General features: G+C 38.6%; 1 protein-coding gene across 1 annotated transcript in view; it reads right to left on the reverse strand.

Moving 5' to 3' along the window:
• The window catches only part of LOC149769903 (retinal dehydrogenase 2-like), an 80,030-nt gene extending 62,525 nt beyond the window's left edge, over positions 1 to 17,505 (reverse strand). Inside the window, exon 1 of the mRNA XM_089949674.1 lies at positions 17,361 to 17,505. Coding sequence (XP_089805800.1) covers positions 17,361 to 17,411 — 51 coding nt within the window. The 5' untranslated portion in view covers positions 17,412 to 17,505. The remainder of the gene's footprint in view (positions 1 to 17,360) is intronic.
• Between the last annotated feature and the right edge of the window lie 2,203 nt (positions 17,506 to 19,708).

Raw genomic sequence — 19,708 nt, forward strand, 5'->3', positions numbered from 1 at the left:
AAATAAACTTTAGGTCGTAAAATAATATGTATGTGTAATTCAAATCCCGGACGAAGCGCCCACTGTGACGTTTGCACGCATTGGGGTGGGGTTCTTCCAATATATATTAATTAAATTATGATGAAAGTTCCCCCCTGGCTCGTGGGGTTAGAAAGTTAAATTAGTGACGAGGTAGATTTACGGCTCTGAGTCCCCAGTCAGCAATGCCGACGGCTAAATTATAGAGAACACGAAGATGAAATTCAATTAATAACAATTTAATTAATTCGACAATTTAAAACGATAAACCCTCAATCACCCGTCTTTCCCTCGACCAAGTGACAGCCTAATTCATCCCGTGATTTACAGTGTGAGTTCGATTTTCCCCTGTCCTTGCGTCTACTCATCTCTTTGTTTCCCGCTAATTCCTTCCTTCCTTCCGTTCCTCCAACACCCCCTTCGACTCCGTTTCCCTCTCGACTATCTCCTCCTCCAATTTCGCTTCCAATTTCCTCTTCCTCCCTTCTCTCTCCTTTTCCTCCTAGACTTCAACTTCTCCTGACTTCTCTCCTTTCTTCTCCTTTCCTCCGTCTCTCTGTCTGAGACTACGGGACCAAACTGTAACTGGTCTGTCCCTCAAAGCTCCCTTATTTGAAGCTGTCTGTACTTAGAATTTCCTGTTCTAAGATTTTCCCGCCAATAAAGAATGGCTATTCGGAGTTACGCTAACCTCCTCTGGGTAATTTCTCTTAGCGAACTAATTCTTGCCGCAAGACGCGGAGATATTATTCTACCCAAATCAGGGTCTCTCCCCTATCTCGATTCTGATTGGGTGGCGCTGTGACCCTGTCCAATCGTCTTAGCGGCCAGTTCAACCTGGCTATCTGTCTGCAGGGAAAAAGTTAAGACACTCCCACTTCTTCAGGCAACTTCTTTTGATCTGGACAAACATTTCCACATCCAGGTGATAATTGGCTATCTGGCGGCCTCGCAGCTCCTAGGTCTGGCTCTCCACTTCTAGCCACGGCAATCTTACGTAAGGGATTAGTGCTAGCCTTCGGCAATGTTTAACATCAAACAATGGCTTGTCAGAATTACCTTGATTATACATGTTTCAAGCTGGGCTACTCTGGGTCGGGGTAAACGTGACATGTAGTGGTCTGCTATTACGGCTGTAGGCCAAAACATTTTTAGAGGTGAAATCCCACCGTCTTGCCCCTATATGCGGGCGCCCATGTTAACTTGTTTTTTTGTTAAAGAATAAGAGAGAGAGGGAGAGAGACAGAGAGAGAGAGACAGAGAGAAAGAGGGAGTGCATGGGTGCCCGCACATAGAGGCAAGTGGAGTGTGGTTGGCAAGTGCCCACTGCAACCCAATCCCCTCATTTCACCTCTAAACATCTTTTGGCCTATACATACACATATACATACATACATACATACATACATACATACATACATACATACATACATACCTTTTGCCCCATGATTTGGACGAAAAAGAAGACAGTATTTGTTCCTTATATCTTGTATACCATGCAGGGGCGACCGCAGAATTATTTTCGGGGGGGGGGGGGGATATGTAGTGGTCTGAAATTACGTATTACGGCTGTAGGCCAAAGCATGTTTAGAGGTGAACTCCCACCCTCTTGTTCCTATTTGCGGGCACCCATGTTAACTTTTTTTTTTGTTAGAGACTAAGAGAGAGAGAGAGTGAAGTCATGGGTGCCCGGACATAGAGGCAAGTGGGGTGGGGTTGGTAAGTGCCCACTCCAACCCCAATCCCCGGGATTTCACCTCTAAACATCTTTTGGCCTATACATACATTCATACATACATACATACATACATACATACATACATACATACTTTTTGCCCCATGATTTGGACGAAAAAGACAGTATTTGTTCCTTATATCTTGTATATCATGCAGGGGCGACCGTATAATTATTTTCAAACGTGGGGGTGGGGGGAATATGTAATGGTCTGCTATTACGTATTACGGCTGTAGGCCAAAACATGTTTAGAGGTGAAATCCCACCCTCTTGCCCTTATTTGTGGGCGCCCATGTTAACTTGTTTTTTGTTAAAGAATGAGAGAGAGAGAGAGTGTGTGTGTGTGTGTGTGTGTGAGTATGTGGATGCATGTGTGCCCGCACATAGAGGCAAGTGGGGTGGGTTGGCAAGTACCCACTCCAACCCCAATGACCCGGATTTCACCTGTAAACAACTTTTGGCCTACACCCGTAAAACTTAACAGGTGACCACTACATGCCCACCCCCAACTGAAATTAATTCTACGGTTACCCTCTGTGTGTGTGTGTGTGTGTTCACTATGTTCACTATATCCACCGGTCTTTGAAATTCTATCACTGTAGTAAGAAAAGGCAAACATATATAAGTAAAAAACGAACACACACACACACACACACACACACACACACACACACACACACATATATATATATATATATATATATATATATATATATATATATATATATATATATATATATATATATATATATATATATATATATATATATATATTTGTAAATAAAGAATGACTGCACTCTTTGTCTTGTTATAAGACATTTCTAAACTTAAATACCAAGGGATTATCTCGTAGCGTAGGTCGTGCGACCTTGATGCTATAATGAATAGAAAATATAGGTCACATTTCGTTTTGCGTGTGTGTGTGTGACTAAGAGTTTTAACGTAGTTTTGGTCATATCACCACGATGTCTGCAGTGTGGCAGTTTATAGTGAAGTCTAGCAATGGGGCATCATGCCTCAGACATGTAGGATCATTTTTCACCCAGTCACATTATCCTGACACCAGCCTAAAACTAACCTCTTAAATCTGCTAGTACCATGTTTTTTTTAAAAAAATCTTTGTTTGGTATGACTCGGTATGAACCTGCGACCTCCCGCATCCGAGGCGGACGTTCCAACCATTTAGGCCACCGGAGCGGTCTCATTTTGCAATTAAGGATGTAATGAATTTGAATTATCCAAGGTATCATAATATGCACATAGCATACAAAAATCTCATGTGATCATTCCAAGCTCAATGTAAGTTATCCAAGCTAGTACAAGATATAATACATGTCACAGTGACCCTCTTGTTATAAGAGCTTGGTACTGACAGATGCACATCAACGTCAGTGTCCTGGCCTTGGCAGGGTAGTATATGCATAACAAGCAGTAAACCTGTGTACATGAGCAAAGGACAAATACTTAGAGGTCACTGGCCACATATATTGTTCAAACGTGAGTAGTTAAATGGGGTACCCTAGCCTCAATGGGAAAACACATTACAGACCCCCTGGGCAACTCTAGTCTCAAGACTTTTCAGATGACATTGGGCAACTCTAGCCTCAATGGGAATTGAACATTTGGAATATTGGACCCGTACAGCGTCAAAGGAAAGTGGGACTATTGTATAGGGACAATATGAATGGAACATGAGAGGTGACGTCAGGGTACTGACGTGGTAATGATGTAGTAAGGGGCTGACCTGAATACGCGCTACTCTGGGGAAAGACAAATACAAAAGAGATATAGACATAGACAACATATAGACATAGATTGATGAACACCAAGGGACTTGAACATGGATGGGACAAACACAACAGAGACAGAAACAGGCATATACTAACTAGTACAAGCCTGAGATTTATATATAAAGCATTACCTTGACCTGAAATTATGTTGGCGGTGTTAATATAACAAACACAAGATGAGAAAATCATAAAAATTCAAAATACACGGGATGAAAATATCTCAAAACTATTTCACACTGTTCACTAATACTCCTAACAAATAAACTTAAACTTTGCATAATTGTAATGATGCTATAAATAGCTATAATCAAGGAAAAGACTTACGCCAAAATGGACGTTACTAAAAGTAACGCTAAAATGACGAAATTGTCCCAGAATTTAAAGGAGACTAAACATATTCCCGAACATTAGGTTACATTTGTTTAGACTAAAATAGATAAACCTTGTAACTATTTATAGTATCAACTTGTGTGACGATCGTGGATAAACACCCATGTATCTATTTATAGATATAACTTGTTGAAATTAATATGAAATCCCACTATCTATTTATAGGTACAACTTGTGGGAAAGTCCTTTGGGGAAATCCACTATCTATTTATAGCCTCAACTTGTGTGACGTTCCCGTTTAAAAACCATAGTATATATTTATAGATATACCTGTGGAAAAACCCAAGTCTATATGGATAGTCTCAAAATTTCCAGCTTCAATGACGTCACTGTACTGAACACTATGGAATAATAGCAACAGTGTTGCAAGTAGATGACCTGAATACACGCTACTCTAGGTAGGTAAGTAGGTAGGTGAATTGTATTTGATAGAGATAAAGGGAGTTTTATAGAGACAAACAAGGACAATACATAAAGACACAAACATACGGGCGCATATACACACACACACACAAACACACACACAACAAGGGAAGAGGAAAAAAACAAACCCTAAATATACTATCCACACAAAAAGGAAGGAGAAAAAAAAAACATCAGCTATACACACTAAGTACGCGAACGCATACAAATAACAAATACACACATGCACACACACAAACACAGGAAGAGAAAAAAACTTACCCCAAATATACTATCCACACAGAAGCGAAGGTTAAAAAAACTCAATATCTACCATAAAAAATACCCCAATATTTACAATAAAAAAATCAATATCTACTATCATTATAAACGTACACGCACGCACACAAACCCCAAAATCTACTATCCACACATGGGAAGAAGGGAAGAAAATAAACCACAAATATAATATCCACACAAACGTGCTTGCACGCATACAAACACACACTCTACTATTCACACACTACTATCCACACCAAACGTACGCGCATGTATACAAACCCATTATCTACTATCCACACACAGGAAGAAGAAAAAATAAATAAATATACTAATCACAGAGAAGGGAAAGGTGAAATGTGCTAAAAAAAAGTATAAAATTCGTATCTTGTCTGTCTTCGTGTCAAAAGTGGCAGTCCCTGCACTATGGCTATCTCTGCTGTCTCTGCTCCCTCTTTCTCCGCCTCCAAAGTCATCCACGAACACTTCGATTGTGCTAGTTGGGAGCCCTTTTATTTTCGCCATCCCTTTAACATGTTAATTGCCGGACCTAGCGGTTCAGGCAAAACCGAATTTGTCAAACGTTTGATCGAATATAAACATAATCATTTGATCGATCGTCAACTTCAACGGATCGTGTGGTGTTGAAAAGAGTTGTAATCGGCGTAAATCTCTTGCGAGAAAGTCAAGGCGATTTCATTATGTTTGTGGAAGACATTCCTGGCGAAGACGACGGGATCGTCGTCTGACCCCAGTCAAACCCATCTGGTCATCTTCGCCGACATGTTAGGAGAAGACGAAGAAATTAAACAGTTGTTTACGCACACAAGGACATCATCGTAATGCCAGTGTCATTTACACAACTCAAAATTTATTTCAACAAAGTAAAGCCCATCGCACCATCAGTCTCAATGCTCATTAAGTGGTATTGTTTAAAAGCCCTAAAGATAAATCGCAAGTGCAAGTCTTAGCCAAACAGTTAGGAACGCCTTGTCTGACTCATGCGCACAACGATGCTACTCAAACCCACACGCCTATTTACTCGTGGATTTAAAACCTAATAACCCAGATTATTTGCTTTTTCGTACCCATTTGTTTCACAAGTGGTTCCAAGACGAAGGTCATGTCGTGTACACGCCCCTTCGTCGACTTAACATCAACAACAAAAAAATCTATAAAAACCTCGGACACTTTGTGTTTGTCTCACAGCGTCAACATGACGTCCCTTCAGTCTCATCTTCCCGTCAAATTGATTCGTGCCTTGTACGGCATCAGTCGCGAAAAAAATTCACAAATACGTGTTCTTTTCTTAGTAGCCAGTCTCAAAGAAGTCTTACGATGGTTTACGGTGACAGCACGTCATTACTGCAAGGCATCATTCACATTCCACATCAAACCAAACGCTTTTTTGAGAGAAACAAAGTAGCCTTGACGCAACTGGCCGATCTCCGCATCGACATTCAAAATGAAAAGCAAATCACTTTGAACCTGGATGTAGCGATTCTCTAGGAGGTTTCATCATTCGCTCCCAATGTCCCTGAAGTCCTCCCCAAGAAAAAAGCCACTTCCAAGAAAGCCAAACACACTCAGAAGAAGAAAAAGAGCGGTGGTGTCAAGACAAGGTCACAGCAACACAAAAAGATAAGCCTAAAGAAAAAGAGAAAGAAAAGCACCCACCCAAAAAAAGACCACAGAAAACGGCTTCTCTCCGCAAGAGGCCACGACATACAGCGAAGGTTATCGCGTCTCCAGCTGTAGTCTAAGGTTCTTCCACTTCTCCGTTGCTAGTGATGCCAGCCAAGCCCAATTTACACCAGATTTTCCTCATTTGATCAAACACTGGCAACCCGCGTCTCCAAGATCTTTTCCTCTAGCGATGACACCCTCCTCCTCTTTAGCTGAAGTGCCTGCTGCTCACAAAGTATCTGCCACCAAAATTAAAGTCCAAGAGAGATCGGACACGTTACAGGGTTTATTGGATTTGTCCAATCAAGAACTGTCCCGATTTAATCCGTTGCGAACACCTCCACGACGTGTGATGCCTGTCATCAAGGTAATTCGTCGTAAAGACAATCGGTGGCGACGAATTCCAGTATAAACAAGACCAGCGGTAAAGGATGGGGATCAGTGTTTTTGTGATCCTGAACACCCAAAGATGTCCGCTAAAAGAAGTTCACACCACTCTCTGGCTAAAAAAGGAAAGAAAAGGAAAGGACTAACTCCTCGTTTAGCCAAACACTGAGACATGTTGTCTATCCTGACTAAAGCTCCTTCACCCATGCGAAAACATCTCATTCTAACAGCCTCCAAAGACGTCGTAGATACTATGCGTGAATCTTGCCAGAATGTCTTGAAAGATACGATACCTTTGTCTCCACATCAGAACGAATGCTTAGCCAAGCATGGACACGTTCTTCACCAAATGGTCCAAAAGAAAATACACATCCGTCAAAAGAAGAGGATGTTGGTACAACGCGTATGAATTTTGCTCATGTTGTTAGGACCCATGCTGAAACCAGTAATGAGAACAATGCTGGGAGGACTCATGGGAGCAAGATAAAAATAAAGGATCAAGAAGATAAAAAGGACCTCTTGAGCAAAAGATCTCAGACGTGACCATTGAAATCCGATGGAAGGACGAAAACTGCCTTTATTGCCTTACAAACGATTGATGGAATACCATCGTTGGCAAGTACAAACTAACCCTCATTTGCCTCCCAATCCTCATTCGACAGAGAGGTCCCAGTTACAACACGGATTGCAATCGCTAATGGATCACAACGATTTGTCCGAAACAGAAAAATTGAAAGGTACGGTCAGCTGTTGCAAAGGTTGCAACTCTTTCACCAGATAGCTCTAGACGAAACAGCTCTGCCAAATCTGAAAGATTTTAAAACCCTGACGAAAAGTCCATCTTCGCCACCACCACCAGTCACCACCCTCCGCGGTCAAGACAGACGTAGTGCCACGAATGCCTGAGGAATAAGAGGTACAATAAGTCTTCAAACACCGTCAGCAATTCCCATTCCTAGTAAGATTTCAGTGTCCTTGTTGACCCCTTCCCCTACTCCCAACGAGAAGAACTTATAGCTTGGGTTAAAAAGATGATGTCCACTCCTCCTCCGGCAAAAAACACAAAGAAAGAATGGAAAGTGAAAAAGAAGCCATCCCATAACCACATCCACCACTTCCCTCGACATTTACTACAGTAGCACATCGGAAACGTAAAGCCGTTTCCAAAACACCATTTCACTCAATCCAAAGTACCATCAGCGAAGAGTGGATGACTTATTAAAAATGGAGAAGGTATTATCCAGCATTTACTATGATCCAGGCCATCCTGCAGGTTACGGAAGAGTTCAGAAATTGTATCGTGCTCCCAAAACCCGTCTGAAATGTCTCCGTTTACCTCAAGTACAACGATGGGTACAAGAACAAGCGACGTACACTTTACACAAACCCATGCGACAAACTTTTTCCAGAAGTCGCGCCCGAGTGGAGGGCATCGATCATCAACGGCAAGCCGATTTAGCCGATGTCTCTCATTTGGCCACCAACAATCGTGGCTACAAATAGTTGTTTTTCGTCATCGACGTCTTTTACAAATTTGCCTGGGTCGTACCATTGACTTCCAAATGCAGCTGTGAATTAGGGCGAGCCCTCAAACTGGTGTTGAAACAAAGTGGTCGTCACCCATTTCGATGGCAAACCGACAAAGGCACCGCATTTCTGAACCAAGGTTTCCAAAAAGAATTAAAGAAATGAGACATTCATTTCTTCGCCACCGAGAATCCCCCCTCCCCCGGCACGGTACAATACAATAGATAAGCAAAATAAATTATTTTAAAAAGCAAGAAACCAACCTTGCATTGTTATCATTTATTCCTTCTTTTTTTCATCATGCGAAATTTATTTAAGAAAGAATTATATCCACGAACTATGTATATGTAGCTGATGCCGGCTTGAGTATGCATCCTTACTGTGGCGTGTAACGCTTACGTCGGATTACAAAATCGTAAATGAGACGGGAATATCACCCAGCTGTTTGAAGGCACCCGTCATTCACGCATGATACGTTATAAGGTTCAACATGATCAAGACTGCATTGTATTAAGGTTAACTATAGGACGGTATCTCACAAATAAACATCATTATTTGAAAATGCATTCACTGTGAGTGCAAATAATGATCTTTTCGCTAGCATGGGTTACAAAAGTATTATTAAAGCAAGTTATTGCTGAGTATAATATTGACTAAGCAAATATCAATGCCCGTTTGTATCAATTATGATTATATATGGCAAACAAATTGAAGCCCGCGTGGCGAATAAACACAACTGGCAACGAGCAATAAACTCATAGCTTAAACTGACCGACAAGATATCAAATACAAAGGTAATTTTATTACAAAGCAAGCTAATCCCAGAAACGGACTTTGGATTCTTTTAAGTGTGCCGATTTCTTGTTTCTTTACAAAGTCGGCCGAAATAAGGAAGCCATCATTGTTATTCTTTTTCCTCTGAATCTGGGATTAAAATGTGCCGAGTTTTCGCAAGCGTAGTTGCTGGTGGTTGTCATCACCTCTGGTTACGTTTTGCTTGGGAATTACGGTTACGATTTCTGAGTATGTTGTTTATTCGCCGTCTACAGATTCGGAGATTTCCTGCTGGTGGAAAATCCACAGAACATCAATTTTACTGTTGTAACCGATACATACAACATTTTAAAGACTATTTAGGAAGTTTGATGCCCTCAACCCTCTTATAAATGTGTGGAAAATGTTGTACTTTCAAAAACATTCTTAGATTGTGTAGAGCCATTAGTTTAGGATGCATCCATTTTGATTTCAGTTAATCTGAATGTCCTGTACGAATCACCAATAATAATAATAATAATAATAATAATAATAATAATTATTATTATTATTATTATTATTATTATTATTATTATTATTATTATGATGATGATTATTATTATAAATCATAAATCATACACATATTCAGGTATCGTTGCACACTCATTCATACATATTTAACATGACTGAGTATGTGTGACTATACTGAGAAACATTCAGTGCCGGATTATCCTAGTAGCCAAAGGAGCATATGCTACGGGCCCTGCAGTTTCAAGGGTCCCGCACAAAATGCTTTCAAGCTATCGATTACCTACATGTAAATAATACTATTGCTGAAATGTCAGACATATTTGTCGTATTATCTGGCTGTATATCAAATGAACAAAATACAATTACTTTACCTTGCAAGTTAAAAATTTATGTGTTTTAATATTTATGTTTATTTTTAAAAATTTATGGCCCCTTTATAGGATATGTTACAGGCCCTGCACTAGCTTAATCCGGCACTGGAAACATATGTATATATGAATAATATTCTATATAACACAGGCACATACATTTCAGCACAAGCTAAGTCGTATATATATATATATATATATATATATATATATATATATATATATATATATATATATATATATATATATATATATATATATATATATATATATATATACACACACACACATCGTATAAGACCCGGACATATTATTTATGGATATAATGATAAAGTTTTCTGTTCAGAGGTTATACTAAGTTATTCAAGCTGGTCAGGAAATAATTCCTTTAATGATATTTTAAAAGAAGCAAGGAATTCGACTTACATATCCTCAGGAGTAAAGAATTTCATACAGTAGATGCTGATACAAGTGAATGAACTTTTGTAATGGTCGATTTTCTGCCACGGAATCTAGAGATCGTTCTTAGTCGTCGACTGGAGATTACGCTCAGCATTTGATGATCTTAGTTCAATTAGATTACATATATAATCTGGAGAAAGATCGGTCAAAGACTCATATGCTATGATTCCTTTAATATAATGAATACCTTTTTTTTATGGTTAGCTATTGCAGACGTGAAAACGAAACATTTGAGGGAGTCATAAAAGGAAATTTCAGTAATGTTCGGTCTGACCTTTTCTGGAGTTTATCGATTCTGGACAGATTATAATTGGATTTTTTTTCCCCATATGGTACAGCCGTAGACAATCAGTGGTAAGATATATATATATATATATATATATATATATATATATATATATATATATATATATATATATATATATATATATATATATATATATATATATATATATATATATATATATATTAAATTAAAGTGATTGGGGAAGTAGAAGTCTCGACCGCAATTTTAACATACATATTATTTTGACTACCACTGCTCATATGTGATCAATTCCATGTAGATGTTGATCAATGTTGATACCAAAAAGTTTTTGAATTTTAACAATAGACACGTCTAAGTCATTCTGAGTTAAAATTAAGCCTATGTTAGTAGATACGCGCTGCGTTGTCTGATTGTGATACATTTTACTGACGAAATTTATAACCATAATCATTTGTTTTAAATCAAGAATGGGATATCGTTTAAATGCAAACCTTTATCAGAACGGACGACAACCATGACCATTACTGAGGTAAAATTTTGGTTGACTTTTGGTGACATTTGAAAGTTAAATTTTGCATTAAAATAAATATCGTCCTCTTGTTCAAAACATGCTATCAGTCCAGTCTTAAGTTGAAAATCAGCAAGGGAGAAAATATACTCAGAAAATATGGTACAAGACGCTTAATTTGCCAGGAAGATATGCCCCAAAATTAAATGCTTAATGTGACATATCAATAGACATTATCAGCTTTGACAAAAGTAAGAGCAGTCTCGTGGTGGGCAAATAAGTTTTAGAAATATCTGATCTGTTTAGCGAGAGGCTGGCACGTCCATTGCCTTGTAAAATATTTCATACATATTTATGGATTTATTCACACGCACGGCTTCATCAGGTACAATAGAACATATTTTGTTTAGATAAGATATTATTTCCTGTAAACAATATATTGAATTGTTTAAACAGTAAATTGCTTGCTTAAACGAAATATAAAAACACAAACATTTCGTGACACTATCTCGCCGCCGTTCAATATCAATGGTGCTATGCATCAAGTGAGGCTATAGTATGCAATTTTCGTCATCTCCCTTTCAGTTGCAAGTATTACGATGACAACATATTAAAGCATTAGGTGACTACAGTACTTTTACTTGGTGATGAACTAGTATTTAATAAGACAGCTTAGTCCGATCTATAACAGACCATCAGCATTCACGGCTACGCAATGAATCTATTTCAGACATTAATGACAGGTTCTGTTGGATTTCAATGGTTTCGCTAATGTCGTCTTGCTACAAAATCTACCCTTCTGAGCAAAATTGTCTTTTAATGGTTGTACATAGATAGTTACAACGAAGTGAAGTATAATAAAATGGCTCAGAATCAGGACTGGTAGAGGTAAATCTGCCACACACCGAACACAAGCAGATTACCAGGAGTGTGAAGGACCGATAATTTATTGGGGGGGGGGGGATTTTATTTTGAATCACGATACTTCTGTTTTTTTTTTATATCTAGCACCACAGAAGTGTTAGAAAGAAACATAAAGTAGCATTAAGTTTTTTACATTGGGGAGAGGCTAGCTTGACAACTGTTTCAAGTTGTATAAAAGAAAAAAACATCAACTGGAGTAGATGGACGCGGTCACATGTATTACTTCCGGTTCAGTACCCACAAATGTAACCCCAGTCTAGTTCTCGAACATTTTTCCTCTCACTTTTGATGGTGATACAAGAGTTAGATTTAGGCATTATTGGTATTGGTTTAAAGGCAATTGTTTATTATTTAGAATTTGGTATTATGATTTAGTTGTCTAAGTGTATTTTGGCGACAGTGCAGAGTGAGTAATGAAGCAGTAATGGTGATCTGGAAGTGAAATCTGTGATTTTTTTTGATTTTTTTTTACAGTCCAGCCTGTCCAAGAAATGCCGGATAACCCATAAGAACTTCACCATGAATTCATCTCTGGAGGTTATTTTCGATTAACATATGGTTTATTATAATTTGCACACAGTGGAAAGTTCAGATCTGAGAAACAAATGTAGAGACTATAATAGGAGAAATATTTGTGACCCAAGTCCAGATGTTGCATGACTCACGGTACTAATGGCATGAAAAATAGGAACTAGTCTGGAAATGGACGAAAATAGAGTATACAGTGGTTTGCCTGACCAGGATTGGTTGATAATGAAAGTTAGATTTTAATAAAAAGAATCTTTTGATAGCTTATTTTAGTTGTAACTGAAGAAAAAAAATAGAGACATCGTTTTATTGATGATTTTTCAGTCCTTTAACAGACTTGAGTTTGGAACACTGATTACTAAAATTAACACCTAACTCTTTGTCATGTTTCAAACACATGTAGATCCATGCTACGGTTCATACGGTTTCCTCTGCATACAAGCGGTCAACCAGGTTGCACTTATACTGATAAACATAGGTTTGATCATCAGCACTCACAAATTTACGGTTATTGAATTTTTAATATCACTGTGTTTGCATAGGTATACCATGGGAGCATTACTCGCCGATGAAATCAAACATGAGTTTATAAACACGATCGATGGAAATTTTAACAAATAATTGTTGGATGTATCATTTGTTTGATGTAATATTTTCGATTATTGGTGGTTTTTAAAAGTGATAAATAGTCAAAAGACAGGAAAATGGATTGCGATATAAAAACAACTTATATAAATCATTTAGTTCGATTTTAGCTAACGGCTACTAAGCTTGATCGTCTCCAATGTAAATATTAATTATCCCGCAGAAAATAAATTGAAACAAAAGTGACCGCTCAGGTGGCCTAGTGGTTAGAGCGTCCGCCTCGGATGCGTGACGTCGCGAGTTTGAACCCAGGCCGAGTCATACCAAAGACTTATAAACTGGTACTTACAGCTGCCTCGCTAGGCGCTCAGCATTAAGAGTTTAGTGCTAGGACTGGACGGCCTGGTTTGAGGATAATGTGACTGGGTGGGACATCATGCTATATGTATGCGGCATGGCTAGACATCACTATAAACTGTCACTGCAGACATCGTAGCGACATGACTGAAAATTTGTTAAAGCTATGTTAAAAACCCAAATCAGGCAGACAGACAAACTAAAGTAACATTGAGAGAGAGAGAGAGAGAGAGAGAGAGAGAGAGAGAGAGAGAGATTGTATTTTAACGTAGCTTTATCAATGGGAGCCATATTGCTACGATGATTGCAGTGATGCAGTTTATCATCATAGGGCATCATGCCGCAGACATGTAGCGTCATGTTCCACCCAGTCACATTATTCTGTAACCAGTCAAAACACTACCCTGTTAATGCCGAGCGCCATGAGGTAGCTGCTAGTATCATTTGTATAAGTCGTTGGTATGACTCGGCCGGTGTTGGTACACGCGACCTTCATTATCCGAGGCGGTCGCTCTAACCACCTTTAGGTCACCTGAGCTGCCCCACACGAACAGATGTGGTGTCAGTGATCTCTAAAGAGGAACGACTTAGACCACTCCGCCACTATACACACACACACACATCCATCCATCCATGCCTGCTTGCCTACGTACGTACGTACGTACATACATACATACATACATACATACATACATACATACACACACACACATAGGCGTAATTGAAATATTACAATACAAAGAATATTTTCTTTGCCATGAAAGTAGAGAGTAGAGATACTTTATTAAGTTGGTGAAAATAAATTTTTAAAAAACAAACATTGTTTATCAAATATTCTTCAGCAGATATTACTATTGTCCACTTTTTACTGGGTGAAAGTCACATGCTTCGTGTATCTTTAATGTGATAGCCTACAACACAACCAGTGATAGATTACCCAGTAAGCAAACTAAGCATCCGCTTAGGGCACCAGCCCAACAGGGGCACCAGAACAAATTCAAATTAATTGTTGATGATACATTGAATGAATTATATATGACCATTTCGACCATTTAGCTTTTAATATTTTTTTAAGCTTCACGTTTTGTAGGAAGGGGGTGGGGTACCATAATATTTTCAGTGCGTACGGCCCCTGAAGGCCTTAATCAGGCCCTGAATACATGCATCAGTAATTACATTAATTAGCCCTTCACTCAAGGTATCACATAAATAATATGCCTCGTTTATTTACCTAATTCCAATATTCATCCTCGTGTACAAACTCCATTTAATCTGCTGATGGTACTTCGGGACAGAGTATAATCTACTGTCAATAATATGGTCATTTGACCATTGAATAATCAAAATTTATTACTTCTTCCATCTACTCTGTTCAGAAAGGTACTTCTGTGCACGCTAAAAAATATGTATTGCATGTAAAATCGATGTAATTATGACCTACATGCAAATAAAAAACTTAACCTTTGTTACCAAAGCATACAGTCATGTGAGTAGTACTAATAGAGATGTGTCCAGTTATCAAGTTCATGATCCAGAGACAGCATCCAATAAATGCAATAAATCGTATACACATAATTTCAAGAAAGTCATTGGATCATGAAGTATTTCACAGACCCTTTTTGCCATAGTACTTGTCATAATGCATCCCCTAAGTTTTATTATTCTAGTTAGGCTAGTATGCATATGTCATGCTAAAGACTCGTATGGTTATGAACTAAACGCAATCTTATTCAAAGCCAGCAGGGCCGGATTACCTATTAAGCACACTAAGCACGTGTTTGGGGCACCAACCCAACAGGGGCACCAGAAGAAGAAAAAAAGTTGTTGATGATACAAATGAATAAATTGTATATGACCATATCGATCTGCACGTACGAGTATTTTGATTTGGAAATGGTGGCAACACTGGTATTTTTCCACCTTTTTAGCTTTTAATATTTTTTTTTTGTTTGACTTTCGCATTTTGTAGGAAGGGCGGGGTGGGTGGGTGTGTGGGCACCATAATATTTTCAGTACTCAGGGCCTTGGAATGGCTTAATCCGGCCCTGAAGGTTCGTAAAACATAAATTATAGGCTGCGAGTAGCTTCTTGTGTTGCAGGGTGTGGTACTAATAGAGATGTTGTTGTTGTTGTTGTTGTTTTGGGGCTTAACGCCATTTTTCAGCACATGATAGGCTATACATGGCGGCCAGTATTAATGGTGGAGGAAGAACCCGGGAAAACCCCAGAAAGAACCACCGACCCACGAGAAGCTACTGGCAAGCTTTCTCACATACCCACATTGGCTGAATCCTAGACTCGAACCGCCGCAGACAGAGGTGAGATGGCAGTGATCCGTAACGGAGAGCGCTTTAGACCACTCGGCCACTCGGGGCCCCTACTAATAGAGATGCATTTGACCACCAATCGCACTATTCAGGTACGAACAGTGCCTGATAAATTAAAATCAAACATAAAATTATAACCTAAGTCTGTGAACGTAATAATGACATACTTCTCAAACGAATCATTATTGCTTATCAAGTGTCATGGTTCTAGATAGGATAGTTTGTATGTAGAAAGCAAATTTTTGACCATGAACTAAACGCATAAATCTTAAACTAAGCATGTAACATGGTATATGTATCTCAAAGTAACTAACTGGTACTAACAGACATTATCATCGTATTTCATTATTTAGGCATAAACAGTTTAAAAACAACTTAGACTCGTCAGCAAAACCTGAAATATAGATCACAGTGACCTACTTTTTGTATTGTCATGAGCATTCATCTAATCAAAAAGTTTCGTGACTCTAGGTTTAATAGATAGAAAAGTAATTTTTTTATTATTTGGTCCTGAGCTAAATACAGACAGTTAATCTCAGCCAATAAACGTGGAATCTGTCAGTGACCTTGATACTAATACAAAATCATACAATCATGTAGTTTGATGATTATATCATAAATAATGCTGGAATATAAACTTTAAACAAAATGAAACCAACGTCAGTGAAGCATGAAATATGGGTCACAGTGACCTACTTTTACGATGAAGGTACATTATTCATAATGCTGGCCCTTATCCCTAAGTTGCACCATTCTGCCTTGATCTTCAGAAAATAAATCAAGCACAAAATTAAACAAAGTCAATGAGGCGTGAAAAATGGGTTAAAGTAACCCTCAGTATAGTACTTCTCGATCTACATCCTCCCACCAAGATTCATCATTCCGAGCACATTTATAACAGGATGTATACAATGTGCCGAAAACCTGACCCAAGCGCAGAAACTAAAACCAGGGGTCTGACACGTGCGTCTCTAACGGACCAACCCTTCTTTTTTCGGAGGGTGGGGCAGGTTTCCAATCAGCTTCCAGAAAAAAAATACTCTTCATCTGATTTTTTAGAGGGGAAAAAAAAGAACTAATTATATATATTTTGGGGAAAAAGTTAGAAAAATATCCTGGATCCCATCTCCCCACCCTCACCCTTGTTCCGCTAGGCTCCCAATCGTACTTGATAACAGGTGATATTTCCAGTTCAAAACGCCCACCAAGATAGTTGCGGGTTTTTAGTGTATGACACTTCGGCTGGGGTGGGGGCTGTATGGGTTTGTAGTATGTCCTGCTGTCGAACATTTTTTGTTAATTAGACTTCGTAGATTCGATAATGTTGACTTTTATTTCGATCATTTTAAGTAACCATCCCACATGATTTAGTTCCCTTCCTACTCAGTTTGATTTGTACCCCGTAGTTCATTTATGTAGTCGCTTCTACTCCACATTAGACGGGTTCCAGCAAGGCCTAACAGAAAGCATGGAACAATGGATTTGGACGTGTTGAAAATGCACTTATTTCTAAGGTTTAAAAAATAAATTGTTACCTGGGTATATTTGATCTCGGGTTCTTTGATGGGCGGAGGAATAGATGCCATCCCGGTGTGTCTGACGATAACCACTGCAGGGAAGTTCTCTATCAAAGATATCGTTCCTTTGCGGAGTCCTTCATATATATCACACCTGTTTGCTTTCAGATAACCGTGTCAGGTGAGGATTACCGTATGTGTTCTTATCGACTCCCCATCGCTTAGTACATTTTTGTAAAATATTACAGTTCCCACATCAGGATTTATTTTCATGTGACCCTTCGTTCGGCTTATGATTTTATAAATTATTATTAGTGTACGATCAGGGCCGGCCCTAGGGCAAGGCGAACGAGGCTGCCAGCTTGGGCCCCTCGCTTTCAGAAATTCAACTCAGCAATGCGGTTTGTTTGCTTGGGGCCCCGAGCTCATCGCTTGCTGCCTTGGGCTCCGCACATCCAAGGGCTGGCCCTGTGTACGATGACGTTCAAAATGGTAATTCATTTGGAATGCAGACTGCTTAACATTAGGCTGCTGCATTTTATATTTCGTAAGTTTTAAAGCCCCCTACTCAATCCTTCTCGGGCACTGATCACTGTTATCTCACCTCTATCAGCGTGGGTTCAAGTCTCGGGCCTGGCCAATGTGGGCATGTGAGAAAGCTGCCATTACCTTCCAGTGGTTTTTACCCCGTTTTCCGGCTTCTTCCTCCACCAGTTATATTGGCTGCCATATATATCATATCTTGCCGAGAAATGGCGTTGCCGTGTATGATCCAGTCATTGAACATACATATAATATGTTGCACCATAAAAAACATTGTTTTTTATATAGATCAGATAGACAAAATGTATTAAGCAAAATGCAGCTAGAACGTGCATTCTTTTCATACACGAAACGTAGCCATTTTGCTGGATATCATATGTAAAAAAAAATGAATGTTGGAAGTTGTTTCTTTTAATAGGAGCATTTATGCTGCAACTATGAGCTGAATTAGGTTTTTATTTATTTGTTACTTAAATTGTTATTTTTTACAATGTCTATTCACGTTTCAATGTCAAGGTCACCGTTCCTGAAATCAGAGTTGTTGCCCATGAGTTTAATGTTCAGATAACTTAGTTCTGCTAGCAGATTTCGACTCAGCCTGGTACATGTATTTCCCTTAGCCTTAGAACGAATCTCTCTCTCTCTCTCTCTCTCTCTCTCTCTCTCTCTCTCCTGCATTTTAATAGTGAAGACAAATATGGACCCTGAAAATAAGTTATTAATACTAGCCAATGTCTTGATATGCATATTGGTTATATTCAGAGTTGCGTTATTATTATTATTATTATTATTATTTGCTTTAAACAAAAATTGAATCACTTAAAAATATCTGGGATAGGTTGGTGATTGTTACTGTGAGGACGAGGTTGGGTGTGTGAGTACACAGGGACTCGTATCGTTGCTTACAAATGACCTGTCATACAAGTACTATAGCCTATAATAACTATTATTAGTTATTATATAGTACATGTATGACAGGTCAATTGTAAGCTACGATACCAGCCCCTGTGTGAGTAGGGGAAGAAGATGCCGTTAGGCCTACGGATCCTTCAATAAACATTAACCAAAAAAATGACAAATAACATTATGACTACATAGATTATCTGTGTAATACACAATATAAATGGAAATGTAATAACATGTAGATTATCTTAAATACTTATGATAATTATTAATATTGGTTTAAAATATATAATTTGAGTCTGCAATAGCAGCACAAATCGTAATAAGACAAGGGCTCACCCACATAGGGGATTGAGAGTTAGGGAGACAGTTGGTTGTCTTAAAAGAAATATTATGTTTGTTGCATCATGTAAGTATTTCTTTGGACGAATACTTTGATAAGTACCGGCATTTTTCAACTGTTGTGTGAATCGTCTGACTATTTGGCCTAGTTTAATGTAAAATGGAACATGATCGAATAGATATGACTCCATTTTAATAAAATGGGTATGACATGCTGTAATGTTAAGTTTCATATCCGCCACGTTGTGTTATCTATGTCCCAACGAATTAAATGAAATAACGCTGTGGATGAATATGCAAAGAGATAAATCTATTGACAAAGCCATGACAAACGTGTACGGCTGGGACTTGTGCAAAAGTTGGCCAATCAAACAGCATGTTTCAGGAAGCATTTTCTGAACATATTTTCAAGTCTCTCTCTGTGTCTTTCTCTCTGTCTGTCTGTCTGTCTCTCTCTCTCTCTCTCTCTCTCTCTCTCTCAACATTCGAAAGTTGGATTGATGCGGAAAACATGGCACTTCATTTGCCTCTTCCCGACAGAGTTTAGTAATTATTTTCTCTAGTCAGTACATAAAATG

The sequence above is a fragment of the Sinohyriopsis cumingii genome, unplaced genomic scaffold (genome assembly GCF_028554795.1).
Source record: "Sinohyriopsis cumingii isolate HCF-2022 unplaced genomic scaffold, ASM2855479v2 utg003054l, whole genome shotgun sequence".
Classification (NCBI taxonomy): Eukaryota; Metazoa; Mollusca; class Bivalvia; order Unionida; family Unionidae; genus Sinohyriopsis; species Sinohyriopsis cumingii.